The sequence below is a fragment of the Panicum hallii genome, chromosome 1 (assembly GCF_002211085.1).
Source record: "Panicum hallii strain FIL2 chromosome 1, PHallii_v3.1, whole genome shotgun sequence".
NCBI classification, from domain to species: Eukaryota; Viridiplantae; Streptophyta; class Magnoliopsida; order Poales; family Poaceae; genus Panicum; species Panicum hallii.
Genome location: NC_038042.1, coordinates 4052984 through 4078072, shown reverse-complemented (window position 1 = coordinate 4078072; position 25089 = coordinate 4052984). Strand labels below are relative to the sequence as shown.

The 25089-nt window shown below is 43.3% G+C and overlaps 1 protein-coding gene, 1 long non-coding RNA gene and 1 pseudogene across 3 annotated transcripts; 1 reads left to right on the top strand and 2 right to left on the bottom strand.

Annotated features, from left to right (window-relative positions):
- Positions 1–343: 343 nt before the first annotated feature.
- On the bottom strand, positions 344–5055 carry LOC112894588 (serine/threonine-protein kinase BLUS1-like). 2 transcript variants are annotated; one of them, XM_025962358.1, is made up of 16 exons: positions 4595–5055; positions 4014–4271; positions 3737–3864; positions 3568–3609; positions 3396–3477; positions 3254–3322; positions 3009–3179; positions 2860–2925; positions 2626–2694; positions 2420–2542; positions 2284–2345; positions 1949–2046; positions 1653–1738; positions 1132–1193; positions 1009–1052; positions 344–924 (listed from the first exon to the last, which is right to left on the bottom strand). In XM_025962358.1, exons 1-16 carry the CDS (start codon positions 4796–4798, stop codon positions 887–889), a joined length of 1602 nt encoding a protein of 533 aa, XP_025818143.1. In that variant the 5' UTR covers positions 4799–5055; the 3' UTR covers positions 344–886. The 2 variants fall into 2 exon arrangements, with proteins under 2 accessions (XP_025818143.1, XP_025818134.1); XM_025962349.1 differs by having other exon boundaries at positions 344–1052.
- Positions 5056–5907: 852 nt separating this feature from the next.
- Positions 5908–9247, top strand: LOC112873315 (annotated as a pseudogene).
- Positions 9248–20196: 10949 nt separating this feature from the next.
- On the bottom strand, positions 20197–21101 carry LOC112878885. The gene is made up of 3 exons (XR_003225886.1): positions 20902–21101; positions 20736–20807; positions 20197–20648 (listed from the first exon to the last, which is right to left on the bottom strand). It is a non-coding gene; the product is annotated as an uncharacterized LOC112878885 (long non-coding RNA).
- Positions 21102–25089: the final 3988 nt, after the last annotated feature.

Genomic DNA, 25089 nt, shown 5'->3' with positions numbered 1-25089 from the left:
CAGAGACTTCTAGATCGAGATGCTTTTTGGCTGCCACATTCCACCGAGGACTAGACAGGTTCTAGATCAATGGACTAGAGGATGTAGATAGAGAATGTGGTATGTTAAATATTTTCCCAAGGCACTTATGATATTTTCCTACTAAGTTTTAGTTTGCTTGTGTGTGGATAGATAGGATTGTTGCATATTGATCTAATAGAAATGGGTAAAAGAAGTTTCAAAAACAAACTTGAGCATTGGAGACTTTTGCGGTGAATATGATGATTTATGTTCTAACAATTGAGTTGCATATAAATCAAAGGAAACCATATATACAGTGATAAACTAGAAGGCGCTCAATGCATTATCCAGGACATACATATACACACACATATTATTGAAAAAAAAACATCCTTACGTATACCCATCGCCATCAAACTATGCTGTCTTACATAAGTAAAGAAACATGTACTACCTATATTTGAGAAAGTTTAAATACAACCATAACAACTCCATTAAGGAAAAGAAATTTCCATCCATACCACACCACCGAGGCAATTTTCATCTATACCGCTAGCTAAGCTATCTTCACATATCAACTACCTATATCACCATACATCATTCCTTCTTCATAATTCATCCCATCTTGATCAGATTCAGGTGCCAAAACATCACATGTCATAAATCTATACAATCATATATAACAAATCTCTCTTATAAGACCCTAAGGAAAGAAGTAAACAACATTTTTAAAATGAGACATAAGACACTAACAATTTCTAACATGTAATCCACTAAACCAACTTAGTGCACTCAGGATAACAAGAGATATGCATATGCACTGCAGTTGCTTCCTACCATTACAAGCATCACCTAGGTAACAACACAATTAACTTTCACTTCACTACTATTGTTGTTTCGGGCACTCCTCTACTCCTTTTGCCTCTGTCAAATAACATAACACAAACTAATGATTGACTTAAAGTTTATAAAAATGTAGTACTTGTAGCAACATTACTATATATTTACCCTTTGCTTTAAGCCTCTCAACTTCATCCTGGGTGGCAAGAAGCCTATAGTGATAATTATTTAATTAGATTAGAAAAACTTTACCAATCCTATTAATAAATTTATTAAAAATTAGATACTTACATTTTCTCTAAACTATTAATACGTTCTAACAACTCCTTTTCTCTTTGTGTTGCTCCTTCAAGCTGCACCCAACAATATTACGGACAACTAAGATCACCGTTGATTAAGGAAATAAATAGTAAGGAATCACAATCACGCAAACATCAAACATATGAACCTCTAGAGTGGCTAGCTCCAAAAAAGTTGCATTATGTCATTCAACATTAAACTGAGTGGTTTCACAAAAGTGATAAAATGGTATGGGCAAGTTTATATTGCTGCCATGGATGCAAAAAGTTGGATCACCCATTTCCACGATACTTTAATTAATTCCAAGATAAAATAAATGATTTCTATAAGTTTGAAATTTTGTAGTGAAAATATAAACTAATACCAAATACAACCAACAAAGTTAAGTTTCAAGAAGGCTATATATCAACTAAACCCAAGAAATTATCAATATAAAGTTTACAACAAAATATTTATGATTTTTATAACTAAAAACTAAATATAAATAGAAAATAACATTGATGGAAACATACCTTGCTATAATCATGTATCACTTTAAATCGACCTTTTTGAAAAGCAGTTTTCTCTAGGTATTCATCAACATCCTTGCAGGTAGAAACTACACAAAACACAACATCCTTACTTGTCTCGATGTATGTGTCACCTAAATTCAATCTTATATATCTAGAACAATGCAATAAATTATGTTGATAAAAAAATTAATGAAAAAATAAACATATATTGCATGTTATATTAGGTTAAAATTGTTCTTATAAAATTATATAAATAACACTTTTTTTAGTTTGAGAAGGAAGAATTTCAAACATACCTGCTCTTGTCAGTTGCTTAGTAGGTGACATCGAATGAATTTCAAATGACTCATTGTGCAAAAGGCCATTTGGGCTTCCTTTATCAAGTTGTTTCACACTGATAGAGGCAATAATGTTAGTCAAAAATATAATTCTAATTTATATATTTATATAATGTTAAGATAGATAAAACAATGTATGCTTGTGCAAATAAGCTACAAGTCTAGGTAGAAATATAGTTCTTTATTCATATAAATAAATCATATTGACATAAGAGTTTTTGTGGAGGCAAATCATGGCATTAATGTTAGAAATTGACATAACATTGAGATGAATCAAAATAAAACCATGTAACCTTTGAGATAAGGACATTGGACTTGTTGAATTTGATTTTCCTGAGCCATCATCACCAGCGTTCTGTTATTGCAGCTTCATGTCATACTAACTGATAATACTTAAAAAATATTAATAAATATATAAAATAGATGTACCATTCTCTCAACGTTTATTGGGCAATTCCGTGCTCTAAGATCTTGTAGCTGGGTACTTTCATCAACAATATCAAGTTCAAATAGAAAGCGTAAAAAATCCTCTGCTTCAGTCTCATCAGGGTACTATAATTAAACAAAAGATTAGTCGCGTCAAGGTAAACAAACTCAAATTTCATTCAAAAAATATTTAATTATTAAGTGCATACCAATGCTGCTTGTGCTTTTAAGTCTGCAATATCAAAATTCCACTCACTCACACCCCTTCTATACTCTTCCTGTTTGAGGATTTTAAAACATAAATCAATGTCAGCTCATAGTATAGTGTACTGTAAAAGTTGACATTGTCCACAGATGGACTAGAGCCTTAATTAAGTAGGCATAGTTGAATGATATGTTATTAGAACATATAAGGAAACTAAAAAATGTAGTGCAATTAAAACCTGTGATTCCGCCTCTTTGCATTTATCATGAGGTTTTTTATCTGCTTGCAACTTTGCTTCATTCTCCTGCTTGAAATAGATGAGACCACATAAATATTATTCACTATACAATACATGATGATATCCTTCCGAAAAATGTTAGTTTGTACCTTTATAGTTTGCATCCGCTCAGCCAATGATGGCAGTTTATTTATCATGCATTTCACGGCATTATGTTCTGACTTTGCTTTTCTGAAAAATGGGTGCTTCAATAGCTTTTTGGCCGATGGCCTCTTTGTTGGGTCTTTTATTAGACAAGTGGCAATCATACTCTTAAAAGACTACAAAACAAGTAGAGAAATAAATCAATATTGCCACACTAATTAACTGCTAATAAAATATTTTAAAACCATACATCTGTAAACTTCTTCTCCTTTGTGTTATGAAGTGATGGAGGAGCATGCTGCAAGGTCATGAGAAAGACCTATATAGCAATTTATAAACCTCATTTAGTCATAATAACATGACATGTGCAGTAAAATGAATGTGGTACATACCTTTGCTGGAGGTTGGCTAGAAAATGGAGCATGACCAATAGCAAGTTCAAGTGCAGTTATGCCAAAAGACCAAATATCTGCCCTGTAATTATTTTTAGACTAAGAAAATCAACAAACAAATGTAGTAGATCGGTATATTATAATAGTAATATGGTAATTAAATAATATATACTTGAAATCATAATCCTTTTGCTCCATAACTTCAGGGGCCATCCTTGAAAAAAGAAGAAGTGGAGAGCAATGTTAATACGTAAGCAAATATCAATCAGTACATTACATTACAATAAATGATTGATTAATTGATAAGATTTAGTAACATGTAACGTTTTTGCGGTAATTACCAGCAAGGCGTCCCAACAAGTGTCTTCCTTTTGCCATGTCTATTAATTATTGAATCATAAAGGCTCGCGGTAACTCCAAAATCTGATAGTTTCACTCCTTTTTCTTGATCAAGTAGTATGTTTCCAGCCTGTGCCCATGCATGAAACAAATACCTTCTTATTATCAAATTTCACGCATGCTATGAGCTGCATGTAGATTATATAGAGTTCATAGGTACATTTTTATATTAATCACATATAATTGGTGCATATACAACAATAAAAAAGGTGCATATACCTTTACATCACGATGTATGTGGCCATTTTCGTGAAGGTATTCTAAACCCTTCAGCGTTTCACGCAGCACAAATGCTATGAAGTTCTCATCCTCAAACCCTTTCGGGTACGAAGACTTCATCAAGTGGTAGCACGAACCACCGGCCATATAGGGCATTACGATCCACAAGGCTTCTCCCTCTGTAAATGAGCAGTATGCGCTAAGAAGATTTGGATGGTCAATCATAATCATGGTCTTCACTTCCTCGGAGGCGTTGTTCTGCACGCAAAAGAGAGCATGTAGTGAACCAAGTTATGTGCTTCTTAACTCTTGGGTAGCTACTGAATTTTTGATTGCAAGCAGTCTTATACAATTCTTATTCTGAATCTAAACCATTTATTAATTTACGCAACCGATCTCATGAATTGGTCCAATTATCACATAGTATATGCCAGTATACAAGAACTGTTTTTTGTTGTGCAAATGATGTGTTTCAAAGTTCTTATCCATCTCCGCCGCTAGCATGACAAGAAATCAGCTAAGCAAGGTTTAATTTGAATGCATGTTCATCCTGACGATGCTGGAAGGCCGCACGTACGTACCACGTCGGACTCCGTGCGCTGCGCCATGTTCATGATCTTGACGGCGACGACCTCGCCGCCGAGCGGCTTGCACCGCGCCCGGCGCACGACGGCGGTGGCGCCGTCCCCGATGGGCTCGAGCAGCTCGTAGTCCGCCGCGCGGATGGGGAACTCCCGCTTCCTCCCCCTCCGCGTCAGCGGGCCGCTCTTCTTCCCCTTCCACATGGTGCCCTCCAAAGGCCTGGGCGTCGTCGCGTCACCCGGCCCCGAATCAAGAACCGCAAGGGATCGAGCCGATCGATTCCTATCTTGGCGCGTGCAGCAGCTGGGCGCGCGATGTGGTGATCGAGAGTGGGAGGGAGAGGGGGAGGGATCTAGAGGGGTGGATCCATGGGGGCGGACGGCGGAGGCTTTAGGCGCGACGCGCGGCGGTGGGGGATCGAGGGCCGCGTGCCCGCGCGCGCGCTTTCCCGTGAGCGATCCCAACGAGGACGACGACGGGGAAGCGGTGGCCGTTGCGGGGGTGCCAGATATTTATATCGATCGCGTCGGGACTGGAGGTCGTTAGCTACTCGTTGGAGAGCTGTGAGCTGAGCACGGGTTGGATCGTCCGGGACTGTGAGCTGTGCCCTGTACGATCCGGGCCGGGGCACCCCACGGGACGGATCGCCGACGGCCGACCGATCATGCATCCCTGCAGCCCGTGTCCCGATCGATCGCGTCGTCGTTGCAGCAGGGGCCATGCAGATGCAGGCGTCGATCCGTGACACGCACGCGTCCGGCGCCGCCGACCCGCCGTCTTCGACGCATGCGTGACACGAGGGCGCGCGGCGTCGCCAACGCAAGCCGTGCGTGCGGGGTCAGGTTCAGCGCATCTGCAGACTGCAAGGGGGGTTCGTCATCGGCAGCCAGCAGTAGCCACACACGCCACGAGAGCGAGCTCTCTATCGGCGTGGTGGATCGGATCGGAGGCGAAATCTGTTCTACGGCTGGCCGGCCCGTGCCCGTGCCCGTGCTCGGCATTGATCAAAAGGCGAGCGCGATCACGGCGGAGCGGCCGGAAAGTTAAAAGGGGACCGCCGGCGATTTTTCCCACGCCGGCATGTGAGCAGAACAGTATACGCGCGCCGTGCTGTCCACCACTCTTTCTTCACTGACCAGGTCAGGAACTCAGAATCAGATCGTGGGCCCGCGTAAATTAAAGTAGCAACCGTGTGTGTAATTGTATTAGCTTATTATAGTCACGATCGCGTTACGATCCGATCGAATCAGGGCAGCGACGCCCTGCCGTAAGATCAGGTTGTCGACAGATCAATCCAACGAACAGAGTTCGAGCTTGGCGTAGGGCTGGGCGGGATCTCGGGCTCAGATCGACCTCGGCTCGGGATGCTATCCAACTCAAGCTCGGGATGCTATCGAGCTCGCTCGGCTCATCTCCTCCCTCTGACTCTTATTTCCCCTGTCTCCTGACTCTTTCCTCCCTTGGTCTTCCTTCCCTGCCGGCGACGACTGGGAGAGCCGGCGCTACTCGTCACGTCTTCGCCCAGCCCTTCGCCGGCGACGAGCATCCACCAGGTACGCCCCCCCCCCCTTTCCTTCTGCTGTGCGAGACGGAGCACCCCAAACCCTACGAAACTATCTGTATCCGCATTTGATCAAGCGCGACACAACAACCCTACAGGACAGGATTCCCTCTTAATCCTAGGACCAATTTGTTTCGTGCTTCAGAGCTTGGAACAATCCTCGAGTTCTTTTCTAACGGAAGTAGTGCAGGGAGTCGAAAAATCGCAGCTTGCTGCACCCTATGGGATGGGATGCCCTTGCAATGGAGACCATCTTCAGTTCGGGGCTAGACTCGTAGATCTTGGCAGAGTTGACATAAAACAGTAACATGATTATATATATTTTTGCAGAGGCCGGAGTTTTCTCCGTTATCTACTATACAAAAGAATTATATAGCTTTGGCATAAATAGCTGCTATGTATCTTTATGGTACATCTGCTACAGCTTTTTCTCCCTTTAACCGAGAGTAAAAGACTGATATTTATTTCTAGAAAACATCTTTCAAACTATATTTGCCTTTATAAAGTTGGATTACATGAAAATAGTGCGTGCATGAAAGACTGCAGAAGTAGTACTATTTTCCTACCTTGTGACTCATTTGGGATACTCATCTGAATATTGAGTTGTGACCTTAAGATTATCAATTTCATCGTGAACTTATTTTTGTGGTGTTTGATATTCTTTGTAGGGCAGCTCTTCGTTAGTGGAAACAGTAACGGAGCATGATGAGGAATTCAGAGCAATGCCTGCATGAGACAGTTGCTAAAAGAAGAAACCTACAAAAAATTTCACTTTCCGATCTCCCAATGGTATGCGAGCTGAGCTCATATTGAAATTAATTATATGGCAGTATGTTTTCTCGAATTAATATGATTAATCATATACTGCAGTGGTATTTATTTAGTTGTAGGTGTTGAACACTTCAGTTATAATGTTATTGTTTTTTTTACTATAGGATATTTTATCAACGATATTGTCGCTGCTGCCAATAAATGACGCTATAAGGACAAGTGTATTGTCAAGAAAATTGAAGTATGTTTGGTGCAGCCACACCAACCTAACTTTTAATAAAGCTACAATGAGGAAAACTTATTTCAAGCCCTCCACTGGTTATTATCAATTCCTTAGGGATCACGAATTTGTTACAAGGGTTAATACAGTCCTGCGTCAGCACAGTGGAACGGGGGTTGAGCGTATGGAAATTAAGTTTAGGTTGCACAGTAAGCATGCAGATCATATTGATAGATGGGTTAACTTTGCAATTGCGTCGAAAGCAAAGGAGTTTGTTATTGATTTGTCAGGTTTGTCTAAGGTTGCATTTTTCAGAAAGTTGCCATATGAAAAGAAGCGGATAGTCGGAGAAGAACCATATAATTTGACTTCACAGTTTTTCAGCCCCAGCAATGGTTTGCACTTGCAGTGTCTAGAGCTTATTGCTGTATCTCTGCATCTGCCTTCTGATTTCAAAGGATTTCTGAACCTCAAGAGTCTTTCCTTAGTGGATGTGAGTATCACAGATGAAGATGTTGAGTGTATGCTATCCAAATGCAATCTTCTGGAGTTTTTTGAGATTTCGTATTGTAGAATGGTTACTAGCATACGAATGCTTCATCCTATGAACCGGTTTAAGCACTTGGTAGTGCATATCTGCCCCAAACTGCAAGAGATTGAGTTGAACTGTAGTCCAACAACACTCAAGTACGCTGGCGACGTGGTTCCGTTGATATTTGCTTCAACACCAAGGCTGAAAAATATCGATGTTGTGACTGACCAATCTGCTCTTTCCTACATCGTCACTGGTTTTCCCAGTACTTTGCCAAGTCTTGAGACTCTGACCTTACTTTGTTACGAGCCAGAGGTTCGTGGATATGTCCTCCTACGGTCCTATTATGTGCATATATCGCTAAGGCCAACTTCACAATTTTGTTTTTCATTTCTGTTGCAGAGAACTATTGTACCTGAAGGGCATTTTCAAATTTAGTTATCTTCGGAATCTGAGGTTGGAGTTAATTATGTGTGACGATGGAATCAGAAAGACTGATTTCCTTGATTATGCTTATCTCCTGAAGATTGCTCCTTTCTTGGAAACATTGGAGTTGCATGTAAGTTTGTTTCATTGTGGTTTTCAAATACAGATTTGCATGACTATTTTGATGGTGGAAAAAATACCAAGAACAAAACAAATTACAAGGATTATGATTCATTTAATTATGTTGCCTATTGAGCATGGTATTGCTAGAAGTGGATAGACATGCTGTAGTTTATTTGATTTTCTGTTAAATTGGATATATAATTCTGTCTTTCTTGCATAGCATATCTAAACCTTAGGTCACGTTGAATTTAAGTCATCATTATAGGATGCGCAAAGGGAAGAACTTCCGAAACAATTAAAGTTTAATTATTTAGCCCCATTCGGAACACTGGCATTTGCCGTAAAACTATTTCCTATAAGATTCTTGTGAAATTCATATGTCCTTAATGCCTTTGACTTTTAGTGCACTATGTCTATGGGGCCATGGCTATCCATTCCACAAATAGTAGTACTACCTTTAGGCGTGTACTAACTCCATTCTTCAATGCATGTGTTGGTATTTTGCATTAGATGTGGATGGAGATGTACTGGCATCAACCGTATTGCAAAGAGGACGGCGAGCTAAGGATTGGTCTTCCACACAAGCACGCCCATCTCAAATTTGTTCGTATCAGTGGTTTTTTTGGCTACAAAGACCAGGTGGAGCTAGCACTTCACATCCTTCGCAATTCCGTCGCGCTCGAGAAGATGGAGATCACCCCAGAGCTAGAAATAAGTTACAATCTTGCATCAGACGATTGCTATGAGAGGTCGCATTACGTGGATGGCCATAGAGTTGCCACTGAATTTATTTGCAAAGCAGACCATCGCAATGTTGTTAAGGTGGTAAGGGTGCCATCTTCTTCGGGGCCCGACGAGACAGCCATGGAAGTGGACTGTCGTGCCTACGCGGAGGACGTCCCCTCGGGGCAAATCAGACTTGTCTAGAATGTTTGTGCTGCGGCAGTGTTGAATTTGCTAGATGTACTCCGTTTAGTTTTTACTTGTGTATCAATCAAATGCATTCGTCATTGGTACCACATTAATTATGCGTCTTCGACTCATCTCTATTTTGTTGCAAGACATATTAACATTTTGATGTTTAAACTTATTAATGCAAACTTTGAAGTGTGTTGGACCCAAATTTGGACAGAATCTTCTTTATACTCCCTCTGTTTTTTTATATGTTACATTGTGGGGACCATTAATCCATCGAAATTTTTGCAATCCTGCCGAGACCCAGAATTTTTGCACAATATAGATTTGTTTACTATCCTGAAACTATTTGGAGCCTCGACTCATTTTATACACCGAACAAAAGCCACAAGAAAGGTCCATCCGATGTGACTAAGCTAGATACAGCCATCCAATTAGATGCACATGCACCAGTGAAAACTGAAAAGGCCTGTTCAACGTCGGTTGAGTAGCACAGGTTTTGAGCATCTCCAATGAATTACTCATACCTCACACCCAAAACACACACTCTTCACTAGTATAGAAAACACGTTTAGTTCCTGTTGAAAAACCTTTTAGTCCCGCTTTTCCAACCAGAGGGCTGCCAATCCGGCACTAAACACATGGACCTTTAGTCCCGGATCAGGCAATCGGAACTCCCGTTGGTGCCTCCAACCGGGACTAAAGACCCCTCCCCCTCCCCACCGGCCTCCAGCTGTTGGACCCGAGAATAATGCTTTCATTAGTCCCGGGCCCAATACCGGCCGGGACTAAAAGCAAAAACCGATGACTGTTCTGTACTAGTGCTTCATTACCAATAACTACTTTTATGTTTTTGGTGATATGGTTGCTCAAGCATACTATCAAAATCCAATCACCAAGGATAAAGTAGAGGGTTGAATCCACTTCATTTAGGTGAGAGGGGGGTGTGTTTTGGTGATTATCAAAAACTTTTAGAAAATAGGGATTGGATTGAGAAGCTGCTGGAGTACCTCCAATCACCAAAACATCAATTTTTAGTACTAGGGAGAGGGATGAATAGGAATAGCAACAGGTCGGGTAAGATGCGGGTAAGGCATTTACCTGCTCGATAGCATACCCGACATCCCGAGCTATACCCGTACCCGCTAAGCATTTCATGCAAAATTCCTTACCCGTACCCGTACCTGTCGGGTATAGGTCGGGTATCGGGTATCCGTCGGGTAATAGAAAACTATATCAATAGCAGTGTACCGTGCATCCTGTGTGCGGTGCACCGCCGAGTCCGGCGCAGGCGACACTCTTGCAGCCAGCCTCATGCATGCCCTGCTCTTGCGACGGTCGGCCCTGAGGAAGGAGCGGACGACCGACGGCCGCAAGTCAGCAGGTGGCGGGCGGCGGCGGGTAGAGCCGAGGAGGAATGGAGGATGGGCGGCGGCAGCCGGACTCGAGGAGGAGTGGAGGACGAGCGGTGGCGGCCGGTCTCAAGGAGGACGGGCGACGGGGGCTGAAAGAGTGAGGATAGAGGGGGTGTGCAGTGGGCGGAAGCCAGGGAGAGCGGAGTAGGTGATCAACCCGCGGCTGGCTGGGGCGTGCTGCTTGCGGCGTGCAGGCGTGGGGCAAAGGCGGTGACCGGGGTTGTGCACCGTGCGAGGCTGCGGGCGTGTGGCTTTGAGGGTTTGGGGCGGGGGCTGAATGGATGGGGGAGGGGGGTGGGGGAGAGGAGAGTGGAGTTTGTGGATAAGGGCGATGGGAGCTAGGGTTTTTGATGAGCTAGGTTGTATCTATCTAGTCTAGTGGATTTTTTACATTTCGAGTAACCCAACGGGTACCCATGGATAAAAATATTACCCATCATCTACCCGTAGGTAAAATTCTATACCCGTACCCGTAGGTAAAAATTCATATACACACCCTCACCCATCGGGTACGAAACCTGCGGGTACCTATCTATTGCCATCATTGGGATAAGGTATCTATTGGAGATGTTCTTAGGTAGTTTTGCAAACCACAGTGTGACGGTAGGTTAGCTAGTTTGGTTCTGATAGTTTGTATACGGTTTAAAGCAAGGCATCGAATGAAACAAAAAGATGGTGCTAATGAAACTTGGTAGCTACCCAGGTTGAGCAGCTAGCGGAGCCTAATGGAGGCCATGCTGGGCACCGGTCCTCCTTCGTTTAGCAAAACTAGTAGAGATTTAAGAGTATATTTAGAGCCATGAGCCAATAACAATCTTTTTAATCTAGCACTTATGTAGTTGTTCATTATCAATGGACAATTTGTCCCCTCCCCCTATTTCAAGTCATGCTCCGCCAGTGTCAATAGCGGTATGCTCCCCGCGATCGAAGTCGCTGTCTCATCGCCGGTAGCTCACTACTACAGAATACCACGTCGATCTTTAGCATTTGTCCGGACCACAGTTGGATCCGGAACTAATCTAGATATTAGTTTCTGGTCCAACGGCTACGGGCGGGGAGCTATTTAATCTCGGTGGAAGCCACCAACCGAAACTAAAAGTCTATTTTTAGTCCCGGTTGGTGGCTCCAACCGGGACTAAAGGGTCCTTTAGTCCGGGTTGATAATAGGACCACCTTTAGTTCCGGTTGGTGTTGTCAAACCAGACTAAAGGATTCTGCATGAGTTAGTTTAAAAGAAAACAATTTAACTAGAGTTATATGTGTTGTGTAGGTTGGATGGTAAGAAAGCTATGCACGAAGTAAGAAGTTTTGAGTTCAAGTTCTGCGAGGCTGCGAGGCACAAAATTCTTCTAGTGCCACGGACCCTTTAGTCCCAGACTAAAGGCTGGGATCTTTAGTCCTGTATTTTTAGTTCCGGGACCAAAGGGGTTACAAACCGGGATTAAATCGCGGAGATAGGTAGAGCATAGCTTGATTCCATGGGGACCGGATGCATCATCTACATCTTGCCGGCAACGCCGTACGGAAAAACACGGGGCGCCATTCTGGTGGCCTGGAGGTGTTGTGTGAGACTATAGAAGAGATGCCAATACAAAGTATTTTACAACGCTTCAAATGATTAACGCTGAGATCTTCAATGAAGGAAAAGTTATATATGGTATTTTCAAAAAACGCCTCGAGAAGTTAGATTTGGAGGTCTTTAGAAAAACACCTATACATTATAAGAGTATCTTCAAAAGTGCCTAAAATCTACTCCCAAAATTAATTTTTGGTTTCATAAGGAAAAATTGGACTCAACAATTTCTAAAACCGGCTTCTAGTATTTTCGCATGCCCAAAACTCCTTGAGTTGGGTGCTAGATATCTGCGCAACCCCGGCACTTCCAATCCCCGATTTGGCGCCTTTGCCGCAGCGAAATCGAGCATGCGCGCCCTCCCGCCGCCCTGCAGCTTGGCTCCCGCCGCCGGTGCTGCGCTGGTCCACTACGGCCTGCGGCCTGCGCTCCCATCCACACCCCGCCTCCGCTCTCGTCACCGTTGCCTCCTACCTGGGACCTGGGTGAGACCACGTCTCTGTGTCTCTGTCTCTGATCCCGGGCCTGCAGAATTCATGAACAGGTATATGGTTTTCCCCGTCCAGAACTCATGAATAGGTTTAGATAATCATCCACTAGATTTCATTCCTGGCATATTATGCAAGCATCATTCTGCAGAGAAGATTTAGATGGCTGATCAGAAATGCTGGATGTTCGTGGAACATATAAGCTGATCCTCAATGTATCTGTGATGTAGCTTTTTTCAGACCAGTGTTGCCATCTTCAATCTGCTCCTGTAAGGCCACCTCCAACAGGATAGCGAAGTCGCCGGCTGAAGTCATATTTGGCTGACGTGGTGGTGAGAGAGGGCAAAAAAGGCCTAGACTAGCGCGGAGAGAAGCGATGGTCTCGAACAGTTCCCGATGCATCTACAGGCTCATAGTCTTTGCAGCGCCCTGTCTAAAGGCTGTTTCCAACGGTGTCCTCTAAATCGTTCTGTACCCTATATATAGAGAAGATTCCGTTCTCTATTGCTCCAGCAGCGTTTTCTAAATGGTCCTCTAAAATAGAGAACGCTACAGGTTTCCTCTATATATATAGAGATTCTCTCTCCTCTTCTCTATTTTTTCTTTACATTTTAAACACTGAATTAAATAAAAATAAAATATGTCCATAGCATTTGAGGTATGATAAATACGTACGTACACAAATTTAAAACAAAATATGTTTCTAATATAGGGTTTAATGTATAGAGAACGAGATTTAGAGAACGTTATTGGAGAGAAATGAGATATAGAGGAGAGAATCTTATAGAGAATTTTGTAAATGAAGGATATAGAGAACGACGGTTGGAAATAGATTAAGGCCGCCTCCAACAATTCTGTCGAAATCGACAGCCTAGGTGGAGTCAAGAAACACTAAAGAAAAGAAAACCTCTCTCCGACGCCATTCTGCTTCTGCTACTCCGGCAAATGCACTCTCCTGTGATTTCGATAAGCGTGTCATGCGCTAGCGGGGAAACAAGCGCTAGCGCAGTAAGATTTGCAGGTTTTTCCTCCTCCACCTCAGCTTGGGCTGATGATGCCGTCGCCCATTGGAGGAGGCCTAATGCTCTGACATGATCTATACTTAATTCTTTTCCTGTTTTTATTTATCATTTGACCTCCACATCACCTATCGAAATCGACAGCAAGGTTGGAGGTGGCCTAATGCTAAAAGCACATCGGGTTACTTAAAAAGAATACTATCCCCTCCTCGTTTGGCCGCGTTCCACGGTATGTTTCATGTCTTCTGAGTCCCCGTATCTTATTAGCTGCTTGTAAACAGTGTAAAGGAACATAATTTTCTTCTCAAATTATCCAGGTATATCCATATATGAACTACTGAACAAGATGTTGCTTTCAATGTCGCATGAGAAAAATAGTCCTTTTCTTTCAGCATTGACTCAAGACATCCATGTCCTTCCAGATTTTCATGGAAATCGGTAAGAAATAACATTACACATTTACTGTTTAATATCAGGAAGAATGTTGGTTATCTTCAGTCTCCTTCACTTTTTTTTTTCTCTGGGACACATTAAAATCACAGAACAAAGTTCTCCCTTCCCTACAGTTTCTGTTTCTCTCCGGCTGGTGAAAACTCATTGGATTACATTAACTTTCATACAATGCGTTTATCAAATTTGCAGTGAGACATTTTTCTTCTTTTGTAATCCCAATTAGATGTCCGATGAACAATATGGCAACATAATACAATAAGTGAGGCTGCAAGTAGTACCATTTATTTCTATGAGACTAAACATCATGCCAGAATGGTGGCATATCATACAATTCGCTTGCTTCATGTTATTTGTTCTTTCCCTCATGAACAGTACTATCTATATTTTGGTTGAAATTTACTTTTCACCAACGGCACACTTTCAATGTATTTGACTTGAATGCAAACTATTACAGGTCTCCCATGGCTGATCCAAAATCCAAAGGGGTGATTTATGGCCTGACACTCGATACAAGCGAGAAGCATTTGGTACTCGTCATATCGTGGAGCACTGTAATGCTCATGGACACAAGGTACTTATTATTTTTTTCTCAATGGTTTAATGGTTAACTTTGTCAGATACCATAGAGCTTAATGCTTAGATTAGTTTTATTTCCCTTTTTATATATAATAGATCAACACTCTTCTTGCATGTGGCGGACTTGCAAAGAACTGTGTTTATATCCAAGAACATGCAGATATTATCGGCAAGTCCCTTCTTCCTGCAATCATGCCTCTACTGCTTCTTCCCTCTTTTTTTTGTGAAACCGCTTTTTCCCTCTTTTAAGGCATCACCTTTTGCATCGTACTGTGCAGGATGCCAAATAATACTTCCTAGAGAGAACGAGCCTGTGCTTTTGGGCGCTGCTGTTCTTGGTGCTGTTGCTGGCAAGAAGTTTCCTGTTGTTCATGATGCAATGAAAGCGCTTAAGGCAGCAGGGAAGGTATTTCCCAATATTCCTTCAGCTGTGCTCTATACTGGCCACTAAACATACATAAATTCTTAACTTGGATCTTCCGTCTTTACTGCTAGTTATAATTTGGATATATTTATTTGCAGGTTGTAAATCCGTCGTCGGATCCTAGAGTGAAGAAATACCACGATGCAAAATATAAGATATTCAGGTCCCTGTATGAGCAACAACTCTCTCATCGCTCAACCATGGCGCAGGCATTGCAGTAGGGTTCTATGACCACCTGTCACTTTATTCTCTGTGATGAAAACCCTAGGTTTCATCACCATGTTTTATTGGATTATTTACATGTAAATGATATCGCCTCTACCGATAGAAGTGATGATACAATGCCTGTATGAATGGTAGAAAGTCGGCTAACGAGGCAAGATGACCGTTGTTACAGGAACGTGGAACCCACAAGTTCGTGTCATGTTAATAAAGGGAGGAGGTTGATAAACGCGTGCTATGTAAATGAATAAAGATATATCTCTAGGTAAAGTGCGTATCTAAATTCTAAAAGTTTGCGTTCTCATTCTGTGCGCCTAGTTTTGTTGCAAGCTACAACATAGTCAGCTCTGACTATGCGTGAGCAAGGACGCTGACTCTAGTACTACTCGTGGTCAGTCTGGTCACCATCTTCCGGTCAGTTGTTGCCTGGAGGTATTCTTTTGCTTGTACTCAGATTTGTTCACTTCCAAGTCAGATGAACCGCCAGGCTGCTGCTCACCATTGAGCAAGCTTGATAGGTCTCTGCAGATAGATCAAAGCATTGCATTGCTCATCGATGAAATGTGAATCCTATATTCTCACGGTAAGGTCGATTTGAGCTGAACCTAAAACAGAGCGTGGAATGAGCCTACCTCTCTATATGCTCTCAGATTCCACGTAAATGAAGACCTAGTGGAATGGCTAAATGAAAAGCGAAAGTGAAACGAAGGACACATGGCACAATAATACCATTGGCACTGTACACAATTTCTACCTATGCTATTGAATACTGACAGATATGGCCATGCATTCAGAAAGTTAAAATACTATATGCAAAATAGTTTTTTCCCCAACCCAACGGGCCAAGAGCCTTAATCTCATTACTTGAAGCAACAAATTCATAAGAGTTATTGAAAGAAAGCAAGTCAATCTTCTAGATTACTCTTGACCATGCAAGAAAGAAGATATTTTGAAGGTGAAGATATTACCATAGATATAAATATTTATGGAAAGTTTTAGAGTCATTTATCTTATATGGCAAGTGAAAAAAATATGTAGGAATACTTTAGAATATCTTTTGTTCTATGGTAAAGTAGAAAATATCTAGAAAGATTCTGGAGCAGGGGACACATGTCATCACCATATGTGTCGCCATGGTCTATATATACGAGAACCCCCTCTCCCTCCCCTAGTAACCTAAGAGGCAACAACACATACAAGCCACAAGCATTAGAGAGCGCTGGGGTTGTAGTGCTAGGTGAGTGTGTGAATGAGTGCTAGGATAGCCACTTAAGAAGTGTTCACACTCTCGTGTAATATTGTTGTTCGTGTAATAAAGTGTTGTTCAAAAGAGTTGGTCTCCCAATCTGCTTCTATAGTTTCTAACTATTTAGTGCATGGATCGTGGTCTATCGAAGGTTGGCTTTGCCCCCGGGATCACAACGGTCCAAGCTCCATCTGTAGGTTGGCTCTGCCACCCAGGAGCTAGAAGGTCGGCCCTGCAGCCAAAAAGAACCAAAAGGCACTAAGTAATTAGAAATTATAAAGCTGTCCACTACAGAGTGAGTGGGTGTTCCTAGGTATAGATCCACCTTCAAGTGGGTGATTAGGGCCACCTCCGTTTTCAACAGGAGTCCAAAGCACAGAGGGCTGATATCACGTGGTGAACACCAGCACACCTAACAGAAAAAAGAGTACGGAGAGCCACCACTAAAATCCAAGGAAAATCGATCAGACACCCAGAAAACTAGCAGGCTGTTCAGTTAGGCGAACTGCAAAATGCCTAGAAAACAAAAACTGTTTCTGCTAGCAAAGTAAACGGTCTTCAGAAAGCCAACACATAACTTCGCCAATGTAGGGGTCCTCTGCCATTGCTGTAAAACAAAATTATAATCGACATGTTTCTAATAACTCGTAACTGCCACTGGAATTCTAGAGCTATTTATTTACCAGTCACTCACCTGCTAGCAAGGAAAGTCATTCAAACATGGTGTAAGTTGTCAAAACTCCTCTTTCCGGGTCCTCTGTGGTTTCTGATCATTATAAAAAACAAGATTAGAATCAACAATTTTCTAATAAACCGTAACTACAAATGGAATTCTAAAAATTTATTCACCCGTTACTCACCTGGCAGCATGGGCATGTCCTCGAACTTGACGTGCTCTACGGCGCCGCATCCAAGATAGGTGGGCTGTGAGAGGAAGTTCATCTCCAGCTCTGCGGTCCCCTCCACAAGGTTGTTGCGCATCTCAGTGAGGACATCACGCTTCATCCTCAGAACAGCCAGGTAGAACTCAGTAGCAGCCCTCTGCTCGAGCCACTCACGGCGCTTCAGATTACCTGCTGAGCGGCGTCCCCTGGTGGGGGGCTGCCAGGGGATGTTTCGCGCATGAGAGCTCGGAGTGCGTCGATGTGCGCCTCAAGACCCCACGTCTTCAATCTCCTGCGATCCCAGACCAATTCAACCCCCAATCCAAAACAAACACCAGAACAAATCCGAATTGCAACCCCCACCCCCTAATAGACCCCGATCACACCAATTTTACCGAAATTGCATGAATGTACCTCGTCTACATTGTCTAACATCTGCAATTTTACCGAAATTGCATGAATGGCAGAAAGCAGGCAAACAAGGTAAGATGACCGTTGCTACAGGAACGTGGAACCCAGAAGTTCGTGTCATGTTAATAAAGGGAGGAGGTTGATAAACGCGTGCTATGTAAATGAATAAAGATATATCTCTAGGTAAAGTGCGTATCTAAATTCTAAAAGTTTGCGTTCTCATTCTGCGCGCCCAGTTTTGTTGCAAGCTACAACATAGTCAGCTCTGACTATACGTGAGCAAGGACGCTGACTCTAATACTAGTCGTGGTCAGTCTGGTCACCACCTTCCGGTCAGCTGTTGCCTGGAGGTATTCTTTTGCTTGTACTCAGATTTGTTCACTTCCAAGTCAGATGAACCGCCGGGCTGCTGCTCACCATTGAGCAAGCTAGATAGGCCTCTTCAGAAATGCTTATAGATCAAAGCATTGCATTGCTCATTGATGAAATGTGAATCCTATATTCTCACGGTAAGGTCGATTTGAGCTGAACCTGAAACAGAGCGTGGAATGAGCCTACCTCTCTATATGCTCTCAGATTCCACGTAAATGAAGACCTAGTGGAATGGCTAAACGAAAAGCGGAAGTGAAACGAAGGACACATGGCACAATAATGCCAATGGCACTGTACACGATTTCTACCTATGCTATTCAATACTGACAGATATGGCCATGCATTCAGAAAGTTAAAATACTATATGCAAAACAATTTTTTCCCCAACCCAACAGGCCAAGAGCCCTAATCTCATTACTTGAAGCAACAAATTCATAGGAGTTCAAAGCACAGAGGGCTGATATCACGTGGTGAACACCAGCACGCCTAACAGAAAAAAGAGTACGGAGAGCCACCACTAAAATCCAAGGAAAAACGATCAGACACCTAGAAAACTAGCAGGCTGTTCAGTTAGGCGAACTGCAAAATGCCTAGAAAACAAAAACTGTTTCTGCTAGCAAAGTAAACGGTCTTCAGAAAGCCAACACATAACTTCGCCAATGTAGGGGTCCTCTGCCATTGCTGTAAAACAAAATTATAATCGACATGTTTCTAATAACTCGTAACTGCCACTGGAATTCTAGAGCTATTTATTTACCAGTCACTCACCTGCTAGCAAGGAAAGGCATTCAAACATGGTGTAAGTTGTCAAAACTCCTCCTTCCGGGTCCTATGTGGTTTCTGATCATTATAAAAAACAAGATTAGAATCAACAATTTTCTAATAAACCGTAACTACAAATGGAATTCTAAAACTTTATTCACCCGTCACTCACCTGGCAGCATGGGCATGTCCTCGAACTTGACGTACTCTACGGCGCCGCATCCAAGATAGGTGGGCTGTGAGAGGAAGTTCATCTCCAGCTCTGCGGTCCCCTCCACAAGGTTGTTGTGCATCTCAGTGAGGACATCACGCTTCATCCTCAGAACAGCCAGGTAGAACTCAGTAGCAGCCCTCTGCTCGAGCCGCTCACGGCGCTTCAGATTACCTGCTGAGTGGCGTCCCCTGGTGGGGGGGCTACCAGGGGATGTTTCGCGCATGAGAGCTCGGAGTGCGTCGATGTGCGCCTCAAGACCCCACGTCTTCAATCTCCTGCGATCCCAGACCAATTCAACCCCCAATCCAAAACAAACACCAGAACAAATCCGAATTGCAACCCCCACCCCCTAATAGACCCCGATCACACCAATTTTACCGAAATTGCATGAATGTACCTCGTCTACATTGTCTAACATCTGCAATTTTACCGAAATTGCATGAATGGCAGAAAGCAGGCAAACAAGGTAAGATGACCGTTGCTACAGGAACGTGGAACCCAGAAGTTCGTGTCATGTTAATAAAGGGAGGAGGTGATAAACGCGTGCTATGTAAATGAATAAAGATATATCTCTAGGTAAAGTGCGTATCTAAATTCTAAAAGTTTGCGTTCTCATTCTGCGCGCCCAGTTTTGTTGCAAGCTACAACATAGTCAGCTCTGACTATACGTGAGCAAGGACGCTGACTCTAATACTAGTCGTGGTCAGTCTGGTCACCACCTTCCGGTCAGCTGTTGCCTGGAGGTATTCTTTTGCTTGTACTCAGATTTGTTCACTTCCAAGTCAGATGAACCGCCAGGCTGCTGCTCACCATTGAGCAAGCTAGATAGGCCTCTGCAGAAATGCTTATAGATCAAAGCATTGCATTGCTCATCGATGAAATGTGAATCCTATATTCTCACGGTAAGGTCGATTTGAGCTGAACCTGAAACAGAGCGTGGAATGAGCCTACCTGTCTATATGCTCTCAGATTCCACGTAAATGAAGACCTAGTGGAATGGCTAAACGAAAAGCGGAAGTGAAACGAAGGACACATGGCACAATAATGCCAATGGCACTGTACACGATTTCTACCTATGCTATTCAATACTGACACATATGGCCATGCATTCAGAAAGTTAAAATACTATATGCAAAACAATTTTTTCCCCAACCCAACGGGCCAAGAGCCCTAATCTCATTACTTGAAGCAACAAATTCATAGGAGTTCAAAGCATAGAGGGCTGATATCACGTGGTGAACACCAGCACGCCTAACAGAAAAAAGAGTACGGAGAGCCACCACTAAAATCCAAGGAAAAACGATCAGACACCTAGAAAACTAGCAGGCTGTTCAGTTAGGCGAACTGCAAAATGCCTAGAAAACAAAAACTGTTTCTGCTAGCAAAGTAAACGGTCTTCAGAAAGCCAACACATAACTTCGCCAATGTAGGGGTCCTCTGCCATTGCTGTAAAACAAAATTATAATCGACATGTTTCTAATAACTCGTAACTGCCACTGGAATTCTAGAGCTATTTATTTACCAATCACTCACCTGCTAGCAAGGAAAGGCATTCAAACATGGTGTAAGTTGTCAAAACTCCTCCTTCCGGGTCCTATGTGGTTTCTGATCATTATAAAAAACAAGATTAGAATCAACAATTTTCTAATAAACCGTAACTACAAATGGAATTCTAAAACTTTATTCACCCGTCACTCACCTGGCAGCATGGGCATGTCCTCGAACTTGACGTACTCTACGGCGCCGCATCCAAGATAGGTGGGCTGTGAGAGGAAGTTCATCTCCAGCTCTGCGGTCCCCTCCACAAGGTTGTTGCGCATCTCAGTGAGGACATCACGCTTCATCCTCAGAACAGCCAGGTAGAACTCAGTAGCAGCCCTCTGCTCGAGCCGCTCACGGCGCTTCAGATTACCTGCTGAGTGGCGTCCCCTGGTGGGGGGCTACCAGGGGATGTTTCGCGCATGAGAGCTCGGAGTGCGTCGATGTGCGCCTCAAGACCCCACGTCTTCAATCTCCTGCGATCCCAGACCAATTCAACCCCCAATCCAAAACAAACACCAGAACAAATCCGAATTGCAACCCCCACCCCCTAATAGACCCCGATCACACCAATTTTACCGAAATTGCATGAATGTACCTCGTCTACATTGTCTAACATCTGCAATTTTACCGAAATTGCATGAATGGCAGAAAGCAGGCAAACAAGGTAAGATGACCGTTGCTACAGGAACGTAGAACCCAGAAGTTCGTGTCATGTTAATAATGGGAGGAGGTGATAAACGCGTGCTATGTAAATGAATAAAGATATATCTCTAGGTAAAGTGCGTATCTAAATTCTAAAAGTTTGCGTTCTCATTCTGCGCGCCCAGTTTTGTTGCAAGCTACAACATAGTCAGCTCTGACTATACGTGAGCAAGGACGCTGACTCTAATACTAGTCGTGGTCAGTCTGGTCACCATCTTCCGGTCAGCTGTTGCCTGGAGGTATTCTTTTGCTTGTACTCAGATTTGTTCACTTCCAAGTCAGATGAACCGCCAGGCTGCTGCTCACCATTGAGCAAGCTAGATAGGCCTCTGCAGAAATTCTTATAGATCAAAGCATTGCATTGCTCATCGATGAAATGTGAATCCTATATTCTCACGGTAAGTTCGATTTGAGCTGAACCTGAAACAGAGCGTGGAATGAGCCTACCTCTCTATATGCTCTCAGATTCCACGTAAATGAAGACCTAGTGGAATGGCTAAACAAAAAGCGGAAGTGAAACGAAGGACACATGGCACAATAATGCCAATGGCACTGTACACGATTTCTACCTATGCTATTCAATACTGACAGATATGGCCATGCATTCAGAAAGTTAAAATACTATATGCAAAACAATTTTTTCCCCAACCCAACGGGCCAAGAGCCCTAATCTCATTACTTCAAGCAACAAATTCATAGGAGTTCAAAGCACAGAGGGCTGATATCACGTGGTGAACACCAGCACGCCTAACAGAAAAAAGAGTACGGAGAGCCACCACTAAAATCCAAGGAAAAACGATCAGACACCTAGAAAACTAGCAGGCTGTTCAGTTAGGCGAACTGTAAAATGCCTAGAAAATAAAAACTGTTTCTGCTAGCAAAGTAAACGGTCTTCAGAAAGCCAACACATAACTTCGCCAATGTAGGGGTCCTCTGCCATTGCTGTAAAACAAAATTATAATCGACATGTTTCTAATAACTCGTAACTGCCACTGGAATTCTAGAGCTATTTATTTACCAGTCACTCACCTGCTAGCAAGGAAAGGCATTCAAACATGGTGTAAGTTGTCAAAACTCCTCTTTCCGGGTCCTATGTGGTTTCTGATCATTATAAAATACAAGATTAGAATCAACAATTTTCTTATAAACCGTAACTACAAATGGAATTCTAAAACTTTATTCACCCGTCACTCACCTGGCAGCATGGGCATGTCCTCGAACTTGACGTACTCTACGGCGCCGCATCCAAGATAGGTGGGCTGTGAGAGGAAGTTCATCTCCAGCTCTGCGGTCCCCTCCACAAGGTTGTTGCGCATCTCAGTGAGGACATCACGCTTCATCCTCAGAACAGCCAGGTAGAACTCAGTAGCAGCCCTCTGCTCGAGCCGCTCACGGCGCTTCATATTACCTGCTGAGCGGCGTCCCCTGGTGGGGGGGCTGCCAGCGGATGTTTCGCGCATGAGAGCTCGGAGTGCGTCGATGTGCGCCTCAAGACCCCTCGTCTTCAATCTCTTGCGATCCCAAACCAATTCAACCCCCAATCCAAAACAAACACCAGAACAAATCCGAATTGCAACCCCCACCCCCTAATAGACCCCGATCACACCAATTTTACCTAAATTGCATGAATGTACCTCGTCTACATTGTCTAATATCTGCAACTTTACCGAAATTGCATGAATAGCAGAAAGCAGGCAAACAAGGTAAGATGACCGTTGTTACAGGAACGTGGAACCCAGAAGTTCGTGTCATGTTAATAAAGGGAGGAGGTGATAAACGCGTGCTATGTAAATGAATAAAGATATATTTCTGGGTAAAGTGCGTATCTAAATTCTAAAAGTTTGCATTCTCATTCTGCGCGCCCAGTTTTGTTGCAAGCTACAACATAGTCAGCTCTGACTATACGTGAGCAAGGACGCTGACTCTAATACTAGTCGTGGTCAGTCTGGTCACCATCTTCCGGTCAGCTGTTGCCTGGAGGTATTCTTTTGCTTGTACTCAGATTTGTTCACTTCCAAGTCAGATGAACCGCCAGGCTGCTGCTCACCATTGAGCAAGCTTGATAGTCCTCTGCAGAAATGCTTATAGATCAAAGCATTGCATTGCACATCGATGAAATGTGAATCCTATACTCTCACGGTAAGGTCGATTTGAGCTGAACCTGAAACAGAGCGTGGAATGAGCCTACCTGTCTATATGCTCTCAGATTCCACGTAAATGAAGACCTAGTGGAATGGCTAAACGAAAAGCGGAAGTGAAACGAAGGACACATGGCACAATAATGCCAATGGCACTGTACACGATTTCTACCTATGCTATTCAATACTGACACATATGGCCATGCATTCAGAAAGTTAAAATACTATATGCAAAACAATTTTTTCCCCAACCCAACGGGCCAAGAGCCGTAATCTCATTACTTGAAGCAACAAATTCATAGGAGTTCAAAGCACAGAGGGCTGATATCACGTGGTGAACACCAGCACGCCTAACAGAAAAAAGAGTACGGAGAGCCACCACTAAAATCCAAGGAAAAACGATCAGACACCTAGAAAACTAGCAGGTTGTTCAGTTAGGCGAACTGCAAAATGCCTAGAAAACAAAAACTGTTTCTGCTAGCGAAGTAAACGGTCTTCAGAAAGCCAACACATAACTTCGCCAATGTAGGGGTCCTTTGCCATTGCTGTAAAACAAAATTATAATCGACATGTTTCTAATAACTCGTAATTGCCACTGGAATTCTAGAGCTATTTATTTACCAGTCACTCACCTGCTAGCAAGGAAAGGCATTCAAACACGGTGTAAGTTGTCAAAACTCCTCTTTCCGGGTCCTCTGTGGTTTCTGGAATCAACAATTTTCTAATAAACCGTAACTACAAATGGAATTCTAAAACTTTATTCACCCGTCACTCACCTGGTAGCATGGGCATGTCCTCGAACTTGACGTACTCTACGGCGCCGCATCCAAGATAGGTGGGCTGTGAGAGGAAGTTCATCTCCAGCTCTGCGGTCCCCTCCACAAGGTTGTTGCGCATCTCAGTGAGGACATCACGCTTCATCCTCAGAACAGCCACGTAGAACTCAGTAGCAGCCCTCTGCTCGAGCCGCTCACGGCGCTTCATATTACCTGCTGAGCGGCGTCCCCTGGTGGGGGGCTGCCAGGGGATGTTTCGCGCATGAGAGCTCGGAGTGCGTCGATGTGCGCCTCAAGACCCCACGTCTTCAATCTCCTGCGATCCCAAACCAATTCAACCCCCAATCCGAAACAAACACCAGAACAAATCCGAATTGCAACCCCCACCCCCTAATAGACCCCGATCACACCAATTTTACCGAAATTGCATGAATGTACCTCGTCTACATTGTCTAACATCTGCAATTTTACCGAAATTGCATGAATAGCAGAAAGCAGGCAAACAAGGTAAGATGACCGTTGTTACAGGAACGTGGAACCCAGAAGTTCGTGTCATGTTAATAAAGGGAGGAGGTTGATAAACGCGTGCTATGTAAGTGAATAAAGATATATCTCTGGGTAAAGTGCGTATCTAAATTCTAAAAGTTTGCATTCTCATTCTGCGCGCCCAGTTTTGTTGCAAGCTACAACATAGTCAGCTCTGATTATACGTGAGCAAGGACGCTGACT